General features: G+C 36.8%; 1 protein-coding gene across 1 annotated transcript in view; it reads right to left on the bottom strand.

Annotated features, from left to right (window-relative positions):
- Positions 1-13,158, bottom strand: part of b3glctb (beta 3-glucosyltransferase b) — a 42,768-nt gene that overhangs the window by 5,419 nt on the left and 24,191 nt on the right. Inside the window, exons 7-11 of the mRNA XM_066651257.1 lie at positions 11,311-11,447; positions 10,894-10,957; positions 9,853-9,984; positions 5,642-5,711; positions 2,325-2,438 (exon numbers count right to left, since the gene is read on the bottom strand). Coding sequence (XP_066507354.1) covers positions 2,325-2,438; positions 5,642-5,711; positions 9,853-9,984; positions 10,894-10,957; positions 11,311-11,447 — 517 coding nt within the window. The remainder of the gene's footprint in view (positions 1-2,324; positions 2,439-5,641; positions 5,712-9,852; positions 9,985-10,893; positions 10,958-11,310; positions 11,448-13,158) is intronic.

Raw genomic sequence — 13,158 nt, 5'->3', positions numbered from 1 at the left:
ATACAAGTGTATCCCAGTTTTGTTTAATGAGAGTGACAGAAAAAATGACCAACATGTTAATTATATTCTTATTCATGTGTTTTGTAGTTCTAAAGACAATAATATTATAATAATGTATCACATGAACGCATAACATGAATGAAACATTAGGTTATTCACAGAGAAATGTACATGAAATTTACATTTACCAATGTGCAAACAGCTACAATTAATGGCTGAGAGAGAGAGAGAAGTAAGCAATAATGGTAACACTTACCACTTGTATTGTAAGTCCCTAGAATTTAATAGGGATATATACAGGGGTTGGACAATGAAACTGAAACATCTGGTTTTAGACCACAATAATTTATTAGTATAGTGTAGGGTCTCCTTTTGCGGCCAATACAGCGTCAATTCATCTTGGGAATGACATATACAAGTCCTGCACAGTGGTCAGAGGGATTTTAAGCCATTCTTCTTGCAGGATAGTGGCCAGGTCACTACGTGATGCTGATGGAGGAAAACGTTTCCTGACTCGCTCCTCCAACCCCAAAGTGGCTCAATAATATTTAGATCTGGCGACTGTGCAGGCCATGGGAGATGTTCAACTTCACTTTCATGTTCATCAAACCAATCTTTCACCAGTCTTACTAAGTGGTGCACTGTCATCCTGATACACGGCACCACCTTCAGGATACAATGTTTGAACCATTGGATGCACATGGTCTTACTGGTGCAATGTGCAATTAATGAAGATTGGCCACCAGGCTGGTCCAATTTAGCCATGGCACCTCCCACACTAAAATGACAGGTGTTTCAGTTTTAACGTGTTAACAACAGCAATTTAATTGTACAAACTTAGGAAGTACAAAGTAATTTTTTGTTGATATATTGCACATGCATAACATAGGATCTACCAAGTATGTATTTACTCAGAAAAAAATATGCAAACATATAAAACCAATATGCTGTCATATCTAGTAGTTTTGAGGTACATATTTCACAAGTACAATATAACGGTAAAGGTACGGGTTTTTATCTCTAAACAATTTAAGGGACAAAGGCCAGGAAAGTACTGGGCACAACCCCTCTCTCTCTCTGTCTGTACAGTAACTGTACAGTGACTGAGTACTGAAGCCCTGTTCTCAAAAACAATCAGGAGTAACTCAGCCATCAGCCATCAGTCCAATTTCAGTGTATAAACATATACCCAAATGTGTTTACAACCTACTAGAGGGGAAATTAAAGCACTCTCCACCATGTACACGGTAATCACACACACAGAGTGATCAGAATCAATTTTACATTTCAAAGAGCTCAATCTGGGCCTGCATATACAAATAGTACAGCATGGTCTGTACAGCAGAACTGGCAAAGATAGGAGAAAGATATTACATACTCAACCTCTTAATACCTAAACATTTTTTGATGTTACTAAGTACTTGTACATGTGTATGATGAAATTGCTAAAACTTAATATATAGTTACCTAAGAAATATTACGTATTTACTATACCATTAAAATAAGTGCTACCAACAATTGTCCCAAATTTCATACATATTGTAGTGCAAATTTTTCCCTGAAAACTGTCACAGAATTCTATATGAATAATGCTATACCCATCCTTCCTACCACTAGACCCATGCCCATACCACCAGACAACTCAAAATGTGTAGACTACAACTACTAAATTGTTTAGGTTCCTAGGCTGTTGATGATAGTTTAGAATGCAGCATATTGTAAATTTGAATTTCTACTCTTTAATATACTTTATTATTCAAAGGTTCAGGTGATATTTGGAGGTAAAATTAATGATTATTATTGGAAAGTTGGCTGTTTATACAAAAACAATGATTAATAAAAATGTTTTTATTATTTTCTTATAGAGATGTCAGCTAGTGTTCCTAATGTGGGCATGCCATAAACTATAGTGATAACATGACTCCAGGGTTCTATAAAACATTCAGCATAGTTTAAGGGGGCTGTTTTCGTACTGACTGACATTTCTATGTTCAACACCCTCAGCCAACTTCAATACTCAGGCAAACTTTTAGATGTTTTGTCTCTTGTTTTGATATCTTGAAATGTGACATCACATTGTGATTGGTAAGGTTAAAGCTTATGCAAGTTAGTGCAAATTTCATACAGGCTATACTTTGTTTTAGGACTCCCAGTTCTTGATTTATCAGGAAGAATTTCTGACAAAGTTCATGTAGACATCTGAAAGTTACTTTTAGGGTATGCTTTGACAATGTATACCAAGTGCAAATTTAACTAAGAGTAATGTAATGACTGGACAAATACAGAGCTGTAATAATTCAAACAAAATAGAGAATGTAACTGACCCATCTCTGTGTTGGGCACTCCCAGGTCTATGGTGGGGACAGCTGGGTCTGTGACATCACTATAGTACTCCAGTAAAGCAGTATCATTAGCCCAAGTCTTCTTCACGACTGACACTGAGGAAAGCAGACATATGCAGACAGACAGAAAGTCTATGATTATGCAGAGATAGGAAAATGGGATAAAGGCCAGATTAAATGATCCTCAGTATAATTATATTCTTTATATATATATATATATAAATATATATAAATGTCTGTGAGAAGTTTTCCCTGTGTCCGTGTGTTTTTCCTCCGGGTACACATGATGGTACGTGGATTGGTGACTCAAAAATGTCCATTGGTGTGAGTGTGAGAGTAAATGTGTGAGTGTGTGTCCCCCTGCGAAGGACTGACGCCCCCTCCAGTGTATGATCCCGCCTTGTGACCAGAGATCCTGGGTAGGCTCCGGGTCCACCGCAACCCTGAACTGGATAAGTGGTTAGAGACAAAGAATGAATGAATGATTGATATAGTTCATAAAATTTTTAAACTGCATCAACTATATACTCCTTAATCTCCTTTAAGGGTCTCTTATGTGTCATCTTTCATCAGGATGCACCCTATTAGCGTAAAGCAGACAGACTGAAATGACTAGGTTTTTTAATGAGTGTATAAATCTAGGGCTTGTGATTTCTGATGGATATTGTTAGGTAGACAAAACATTTATTGAAATAGTTCTGTAGGAGAATGCTCTGTAATAATTATATATATATATATATATATATTATAATATAACATTATATATATATAATGTTATATTATAATAATTATAATAACTAAATCACATCCTTATTCATTTGCCTGAGCACAAGTTTAAATATAATTGTATCTGGATATAATATAACTACCTACATATGTTCAGACATGTATTATATTAATATTATTATCACAAGCACTACTGTATACTAAGTATACCATATTGTATACAAATTTTTTAACAAATCTAAATGTTAACATTTAATATCAGTTTTGCTTGAAAGATTATGTAGATAAACAAATACACACAATGGCACAATAACAGACACCAAAACACAATGACACATGATCACTCGGGGGTATTACTGGATTCCTATCACAGCTGCTATGAAATATGCTTTTAGCTAATGGTTGATCTCTTTAAAATGTGGTCTCATCCCAAAAATCAACACCAAAGAATACCATGCAAATCGCTGCAATTAGGCCTGGCCACTGCACCTGCTGATTCGCAGGATAACTTTTCTAAATACATACCACTTATATTTGGTTCATTCCACAGAGAGAGGGAACAATATTTGTAAAATTAACTGCCTGCTTTACTCAGTGGCCTCTCCTTAGAAAAGAGTGGCCAGAAACAGAATTAAGCATATTCCAAAATACATGATGTTACAATCTGAAATTGTTTCCTAGACATAAAAATGATGAAGAATAAAGGCAGAAAATAATATGAATAATAATCATGGTGTGAATAATGATCATGGTTTTTGATATTCGTATGATAAACAATTATTTTAAGCATAGTGTTATAAACCTTATTATTGAATATATGTAGTGTCCTCACTTATCTACTGACCAAGCCTGACAAACTAATGATAGTCATGGTGCTCATGTTTCCAAGACATTGTAAACAGTGAGTATAATTCTTTGTTAAAGTCTTCAGATTTCAATTAGGCTTTATACTACACTTAAGCCATTTACCAGATGCTCTCATCCAGAGCGGCTTACAAAAGTGCTTCACTTCACATAATAAATAGCTAAATATCCTTAGCTAGTTTGTATAGGCTATAATGCCAAAAATATCTCAAGCTTAGATGTTGCCAAAAACAAAAGTCAACATTAACACCTATAAACACAGCGCTCACATTCACATTGCCTGATTGTCTAATCAAGTAAAATATTATTTGTAAGAAGTGCAACATATCTGCTGAAAATATACTACAGCATCACTCCAGATAAAAAAAACTGAAACTTAAAATGTGTGTTCATTCATTCCTTCATTTTCAGTAACAGCTTCATCTAGTTCAGGGTTGCCGTTGGTCTGCAGCCTACCTGGAATCAAAGGGCACGAGGCAAAAACAGACCCTGGACTGTGTCACTCCATCACAGGGCATCACACACTCATCTACACAGTCACTCATACCTATGGACACTTTTGCATAGTCACTACACCTACCAACATGTAGGTGTAAAACTGTGGGAGGAAACCTGAGGAAACAGAAGCACCTTGATGAAACCCATACAGACATGACTCCTCACAGACAGGGACCCAAAGTTCAGTTTGAAACCCCAACCCCAGGACCCAGGAGGTGTGTGACAGTAACATCACCAAATGTGGCACACACTACAATACAGGTTTAAAAACAAGCCCTTGTTGATTTGGTCTTGCTGTATCCTCCAAGTATAATTTGTAATGCTATCCTAAAGACAATTCTATTACTTCGTTAACTCAAATTAATTGTGGTAGATGAGCCCTCAGATTGACGAAGGGTTGAGTGAACACAAGGGCCCACATTAGCAACGAAATACACTCATAAATCATTTAAATCTGACCTAAGACAAATACAGAGAAATGGTGGACAAAGCTGTTACAACCATATCAGTAACCTACATTAAAATAACATTTTGTTAACTGGGCATTAATTTGCAATATACTCGTTCTGTTATGTGTACAAATATATTTTTAAAGCATTTTTTTCCAACATACTATTGTAATTCAAAATTCAAAATGTCTCCAGTTCTTTTTTATTCTATAGTAACTTGCAAAGTTGTAATTGTCATTTTATTAAAAAAAATAATAATAAACAAAATAAAAATGGAGTATTAAGACGCTACCTTCATGATTGCTAACATCAAAATTACCACCTTTAAATCATCTAAACCAAAACTCACACATGCTTTTGGATAAGAACAGAACAAATCAACACACATGCTTTTGCAGCAGAATAAAATGTTCTCCTTTGCTTTTCAAAGTATTATATATATATATATATATATTTTTTTTTTTTTTCAGATTAAAATGACAATTGTTATTTTTAATACTATGAAACTGTGACCATAAATGACAAAGAATATGGGAACGTTGAATTACAATTATACTCTACACAAAAAAGGTTTAAACTTATTTGTGCACCTAATCCACCACTGCTGATAGAACATCTGCAGTCTTATTTGCCTGTCGAAACAGGGTCAGCCTGGATTAGAGCATCTGTCAAATGTTGCAACACTAAATGCATACAGAAACTCTAACAGGCCAAAGAAGACTGTATTTATACGGGTAGACACTGCAGGTTGACATAGCATACCTCTATCATGGTGGAATTTCTGACAGGTCTTCACGCCAACAAAGATGCTGTCCTTCTCCACTGGCTTCCCCTATGGAAAGACACAGCAGACAGCTCCAGCAGGACAAAGACAGCATTTTGTTATAGAGAGGGTTAAAGAGAGGGTAATTTTTTTTCTATGGGATGCATGCCATATACCAGAATATTTGGTCATACAATATATATTATTGTTATTATTAAAAGCAAGAAGTCAGGTATAAACAAGATCTTACCTTAATAAAGTGTGTTTTTTTTTTATAGGAAATGAAATGGTTGCTATGACCTACTATCAATTCACTTTTATTATAATACACTTGTATTACAATGTTTCTGCTTTTATTTAGTAAAAAATCCAGATTTCTATCCTGCTCCTGGAGTCGACAAAAGCGACTCCTTGTGTCCATTTTCATGAAGTCCATACTACAGCTTTAGAGTCTAACCTAGCTTCCAGATGCATCATAGTTAAAGAATGAATGCTTCTGGAGTTGACTCCTAAAGCCTATTTTCATTCAATGCTTTATGGCATGAGGAATCAAATAAACAGCTTCAAAATCATGCTAACTTTGATGAGGAGAAATTGGAGAACAGGAGTCTAAGGTTCATTCAGTACCAGTTTCTTTATCCAATGTGTGGCATGGTTTTTAGCACCTCTAGGCACACTTTCATTTCCACATGTAAATCAAACCCAGCTCCATTCCTTTTTTAATCACCTTCCAGGAATAAAACAAGAAATTCTCTACATTCCTCTGTAGGATCTGCTAATCATGGCCATTATATTGTCCATGATTTTTCCTCAGATTGAGAAAGTTTAACTTTCATTTAACTTTATGTTCAATATCAAAAATACAACTTCACTGAAAAATGTTTCTTCCACCTTTAATATACATAATGAGGAAATTCTTTAAATGAAGAAATCTTGTTCTTGGTCCAACTGCGTCATTTTTGTGAGAGGCACAAGAAAATGTTTAAATCTGATGTACTGGTGGTTCCATTTTACATATTGGCCTGAGAAGCACTTTTCATAAGTATAAAGCAAAATCCACAAATGGCAAAATAAGAGCTGTGATGCCCAGCGCCCCAGTTTTGGGGCATTGTTATATACGGTTTGCTGTTAAAGAAATTACACCATCCAAAATCACAGAGGACATTTCACAAAGGATGTTAATTTCAGCCCACTGACAGGCTGCCCATGTTCAGTGCTCTGACTGCTGGCATCGTGTTTGTGTTTGGCAGAACACAATATGTTGGATGGGATGGGATGAAAAAAGACATCTAGACATCTCACAAAAAATACAATAATGAAAAATGCAGCTCCTGTGATAATAAGAGAGACAGAGCATCCAATAATCATTTAGAGAACTGTCTCCAAGTCTCAGTTCACCTAAGGAAATACTGTATAAATGTCAAAGACCAGACTTTCATTTATGTTACATCCAGTCAAATGACAAATATATATCGATTACTTATTTTTCATTGTCAAAATTGAGCAGAAAGTTAAAAACAGCAGGCTTTTCAGTATTAGTGTATCCAGCCCTTTATTTAAAATATAGTAAAAGGAGAAAATAATCTCTGTTGTTGCTACTCTGGGCTCAGCACTTCAGAAACTGCACTATGTAACATTTGAAGGAGGGTAGGAAACCCCCCTCCCCCTTGGCTTGAGGATAGAGCTGTAAAATGAATTACATATTGAAACTGTAGGGGGAGTCGAGGAGCAATAATAACAAATCATACCTTGTGTTTCATTAAGCTGAATATTATTCAAGTCAGTTCACAAAAAAAAAAAAAAATGCAGATAATACATAATCTGTGAACATGCCAAGATACAAAGAAGTGGTATATGCTCTGGCATCTTAATGCATCCTAAGGGCTATTATTTTGGAAACACATACAATACCTAGGATTGAAATTAATACTTATTCTAAAGTGTAAAATAGTTTTACAAGGAAGTATACCTGCACATTTCTAGGAAAAACTGACAGAGGCTCCAAAAGGGGAGCTATAATAAATGTCATTGACGCATCACAGTGAATTTAGAGAGCACAACTGAATGTAAAAATACTACTACTGTTCCTTTAAGTGGATAAGTGGCTTCGCTTATCATGTGCCATTTTTATATGTTTATCAATAAAAAGTTAAATAAAACTGAACCTGATTTAGGTTGTTGCTGTACAGTATAAATCTGTGATTTCTAAAAACATCCAGCACTCACACTGATAGTAAATCACTGGTATAAATACTGGTATAAAAACATCTGCATTGCTATCATTGAGATACACTTAAGAAATATTAATGCTAAGAACATTTCAGAAATACCATTTTGGGTCAATTTACTGGTTGGCATTCTAGGCAGTAGGAAGAAAGAAATCTAAGACACAATCTTAATGGTTTGGGTTCTGTTTGCCACCACATTGGAATTGAAATGAAACAACTGCTATGCAATCGAAGTGTAGACTTTCAGGTTTAATTCAAGGGCTTGAAGACAAATATCCTATGAAATGTTTAAGAAAAACCTCCTAATTTCCAGGGCTCAAGATTAATCGGACAAGTTAACATTACCATAAATAAGACGTTCATTTTTAATACTTTGTTAAGAACCCCAATGACTGCTTGAAGTCTGGAACCCATGGACATCACCAAATGCTGGGGTTCCTCCTGTGTGACACGTCGTCAGGCCTTTACTGCAGCTGTCTTCAGTTGTTGCTTGTTTGTGGGTCTTTCTTCCTTAGGTAAGTAAGTTAAGCAAGTAAAATTGACTCGGCCAATGCAGAATATTCCACTTATTTGCCTTAAAAAACTCCTGGGTAGCTTTTGCTGTATGTTTTGGGTCATTGTCCATCTGTACTGTGAAGTGCCGTCCAATTAACCTTGCTGCGTTTGGTTGAATCTGAGAAGAAAATATATCCCTGTACACTTAAGAACTAGGCTTCTGTCACATCACCAATAAACACTAGTGACCCAGTGGGTATTACAGAGGATGTGGTGTGCTTTGGTTCATGAGCTGTTCCAAGCCTTCCCCATGCTTTCTTCTTCCCATTATTCTGGTACAGGCTGATCTTAGTTCCTCTGTCCAAAAATGCTGCTCCAGAACTAGGCTGGCGTCTTTAGATGTTTTTTGACAAAGTCTAATATGGCTTTTCTATTTTTGGTGCTGATTAATAGTTTACACCTTGTGGTGAACCCTCTGTATTTGCTCTTATGAAGTCTTCTCTTTATGATAGACTTAGATACCGATACACCTACATCCTGGAGAGTGTTCCTTACTTGGGCGGATGTTGTGGATGTTTCCCAGAATGTACTAAACTGTTGATTTGGCCATTCTTAACATTTCCGCTATCCCTGATGGATTTCTTCCATTTGATGACGGATTAACAAGAGAAAAGCAGCCCATTGAATAGCTTTTGAGATAATGTTCCAATTACTTCAATCATCCCCTTGTTTCTACACTCAATGTCCATTCTCTTAGCTCCACTGGATCACATTGTAGTTCTATGGGAGTCCCATAAGTTACCCTGTATATATTGTTTGCCCACAACAATGTCCACAAATCAAAAACATTCAGTCACCAGAATCCTGTGGGCGGCGTCTTGTGTCCACTGATGAAGGACTAGATGACGACCAACACAAACTGTGCAGCAATAGATGAGATACTGTCTCTGACTTTACATCTATATGGCGGACCAGCGAGGTAGGTTTGTCAAATAGAGTGGACAGTGAGTGGACACAGTGTTTAAAAACTCCAGGAGCACTACTGTGTCTGATCCACAGCACAGCACAACACACATTAACACATCACCACCACATCAGTGTCACTGCAGTGCTGAGAATGATCCACCTCCCAAATCATGCCTGCTCTGTGGTGGTCCTATGGGGGTCCTGACCATTGAAGAACAGGGTGAAAGAGTGAAATTAAAATATACAGAACCACAAATGAACTATAGTCTGTAATTATAAAACAACAAAGTGCTCCTTTATGGTCAGTGGAACATAGAGAATGGACAATGAGTGTAGAAAGAAGGTAGCCATAATGTTATGGTTGATCAGTGTATATATTTTAATGTACATTGTACAATGTTAGCACAACTTATTAATGATAAAAAAGCACAATAATTATTATTCGACAGTTGCTAATTGATTGTGTCTGCTGAAGATTTGTTATGAACTCAGGCAGTGAAATATCATTAAGCATTACATACACAGCTGGGCAGGTAAGTGTTGACAGTGGTAACACAGTGGTTGGTGTTGGGAGAGCCAGTCAGTTCTGAACAGAACTCATCAACATTGTTCAAAGTAGGTCCTCTTCCTTCTTCCCAAATATACAGCGCAATCTACAAGAACAATCACAGAAATCTGCCATTAGCCCAATTAATGTCAATTAAAAAAAAAAAAAAAAAAAAAAAAAAAAAAACCTTTCCACAAGGTACTTTGCCTCAGAGACAGAGGTAATAGAACTACTTGTTTATAGGAAGGAGGAATAGTATAGGGGAGCATTAGTGAAAAGGAAGGTGTCAGCGAGAGGAGAGACAGTTTGGAACTCCAAATCGATAGAGGGAATGAGAAAGCGATGCAGAGAAGCACCCTGACAGCCTTTTTCAGAACAGACAATCTTTTTACTCCTGAGAGAGAGAGAGAGAGAGAGAGCGCAATATCTCTCACTATCACAAGCATTCAAGACTCCCCACTGGTGACATTTTCTCATATCAGTATCCATGCAGAAGGCTGTATGCAAGTTTGCAGGAGCAGGTAAAATGTGTACGGTGGATAATGTGTGAAACAGGATAAGACACTGAAAGGAGAATTTGGAGGCATGCATTACAAGAGCATGAAGAAACTTGAATGAAAGGGTAGCTGGGGAGAAATGTGCATTATCCACAGTTGTTTCCTTTGTAGAACTCATAGCCAGATGCTAAAAGGAACAAATATCTGTGAAAAATATCCAGTCAAGGACAAGGAAAATCAGAATAAAAGAACCTGCTGAGACATTGTAGAAATCAGTTGCCACATTGAAATTTACATGACCTTCCCCTCATCCCATCAAATATCATCCATCATTAATAAGAATTAATTTAAACAAGCTTGTCCTGATAGAGAAAACTGTGTGTAAGCAAGGGTAAATGAGAACCTTTCTAATGTCACAGTTATTAAAAGCATACAATAAACAAATTGAGAGAACTGAGAGGTTTACTTGAGGTGATGTTTAATTTTTTAACAGATTTGTACATTTAAGACCAACATACCTCATGTTTAAGGTCAATGGTGAAATCCGACTTGGGTGGCTCATATTTCACATAGTCAGCCAGTCTAAAATCAAAGCCAAAAAAAGCTGTTAAGTTGTCATGTTCCCTCTCACCGTGAAATAGAACCTGACTGATTTGCTAAATATGGGGAAATTGATCAGCTAAACAAGAAAATCAGCCAGTTTCTGCCCTGACTTCAGTCTCACCCTCTAGGGTATGCAAGTATCTATCTATCTACGTGATGCCATCTATAATGGTATATATTTGTGCTTTATCAGGATTTTTTTTTTTTTTTTTGCTAAAGCTTATAAATCCTCATCACCTCAATTTATTAGTGACTTGTTAAATTAAATGATCCTTACAGGATTTCACTGAGAACAAAACAAAAGCATGGAACATCTTTATGAGCAATCTCACCTCTTGACAAGTGGGCAGCTAAGGGCCCAACCAGCAATAAAGTCAGGGTAGCCAAAAGTAGTTGGTTCTTCCGAGAATGCATAGTGGTGGATGATTGTTGCTTCATTATCATGCAGTGCCCTTCCCAAAAACCACTCCTGTCAGAACAGGACATCATTAAAAATGATTTTCCAACACAACAGATCCTTAAAATGGCACCCAATTGAGAAAAAAGTAATAACAAAATAGGACAGGATTTAACCAAAAATCCAATTTACTCTATTAACTCTTTACCTCAATCAGTCACTGAGACAAGATATGTTTGATGTCCAGCGCTTCTGCACTGGAGCAATATGCTACAATAATAGGAGTCTAAGATTGTGAGAAACAGATTTGTAAGTTATATATAATTTTCAAAGCACCAGTCTAAAACTAGCAAACAATGGCTTCACCAAATTTGTACTGGCTCACTGACTATGGGAAATTTAGTAAATGTATATTTTAATTAAAGCCTTAATTTATTTCTTGGCTGATCAATTTGTATAAATAGACAATTGTGGAAAATTATGTGTTGGCAATCTTAAATTTTTGCCCAAAAAAACTGGATAAGCGGTTACAGATAATGAATGAATGTTCTCACAATCTGAGATTTATCATTAGCACCAGCACTAGCAAAGTTAATAAAATGCTAAAGACAGAGGGATTATTCATTGTAATACAGTATTGCTCTTTGGATTATATTACAAACCGGATTCCAAAAAAGTTGGGACACTAAACAAATTGTGAGTAAAAACTAAATGCAATGATGTGGAGGTGCCAACATCTAATATTTTATTCAGAATAGAACACAAATCACAGATCAAAAGTTTAAACTGAGAGAATGTATCATTTTAAGGGAAAAATATGTTGATTCAAAATTTCATGGCATCAACAAATCCCAAAAAAGTTGGGACAAGGCCATTTTTTACCACTGTGTGGCATCCCCGCTTCTTCTTATAACACTCAACAGACGTCTGGGGACAGAGGAGACCAGTTTCTCAAGTTTAGAAAGAGGAATGCTCTCCCATTCATGTCTAATACAGGCCTCTAACTGTTCAATCGTCTTGGGCCTTCTTTGTCGCACCTTCCTCTTTATGATGCGCCAAATGTTCTCTATAGGTGAAAGATCTGGACTGCAGTCTGGCCATTTCAGTACCCGGATCCTTCTCCTATGTAGCCATGATGTTGTGATTGCTGCAGAATGTAGTCTGGCATTATCTTGTTGAAAAATGCAGGGTCTTCCCTGAAAGAGATGACGTCTAGAGGGAAGCATATGTTGTTCTAGAACCTGAACATAGTTCTCTGCATTAATGGTGCCTTTCCAGACATGCAAGCTGCCCATGTCACAAGCACTCATGCAACCCCATACCATCAGTGATGCAGGCTTCTGAACGTAGCGTTGATAACAACTTGGGTTATCCTTGTCCTCTCTGGTCCGGATGACATGGCGTCCCAGTGTTCCATAAAGAACTTCAAAAGAAACTTCTTCCATTTTGCCACACTCCATTTTAAAACACCCCTGGCCCAGTGCAAACGTCTGAGCTTGTGGAGCTTGCTTAGAAATGGCTTCCTCTTTGCACTGTAGAGTTTCAGCTGGCAACGGCGGATGGCACAGTGGATTGTGTTTACTGACAATGCTTTCTGGAAGTATTCCTGAGCCCATTGTGTTATTTCCTTGACAGTGGCATTCCTGTTTGTGGTGCAGTGACGTTTAAGGGCCCGGAGATCACGAGCATTCAGTAGAGTTTTACGGCCTTGACCCTTACGCACAGCAATTGTTCCAGATTCTCTGACTCTTTTGATGATGTTATGCACGGTTGATGATGATAA

This window comes from Hoplias malabaricus, chromosome 18 (assembly GCF_029633855.1).
Source record: "Hoplias malabaricus isolate fHopMal1 chromosome 18, fHopMal1.hap1, whole genome shotgun sequence".
In the NCBI taxonomy this organism is placed as follows: Eukaryota; Metazoa; Chordata; class Actinopteri; order Characiformes; family Erythrinidae; genus Hoplias; species Hoplias malabaricus.
The sequence above is the reverse complement of the archived record's forward strand: the minus strand, read 5'-3'. Positions and strand labels throughout refer to the sequence as shown.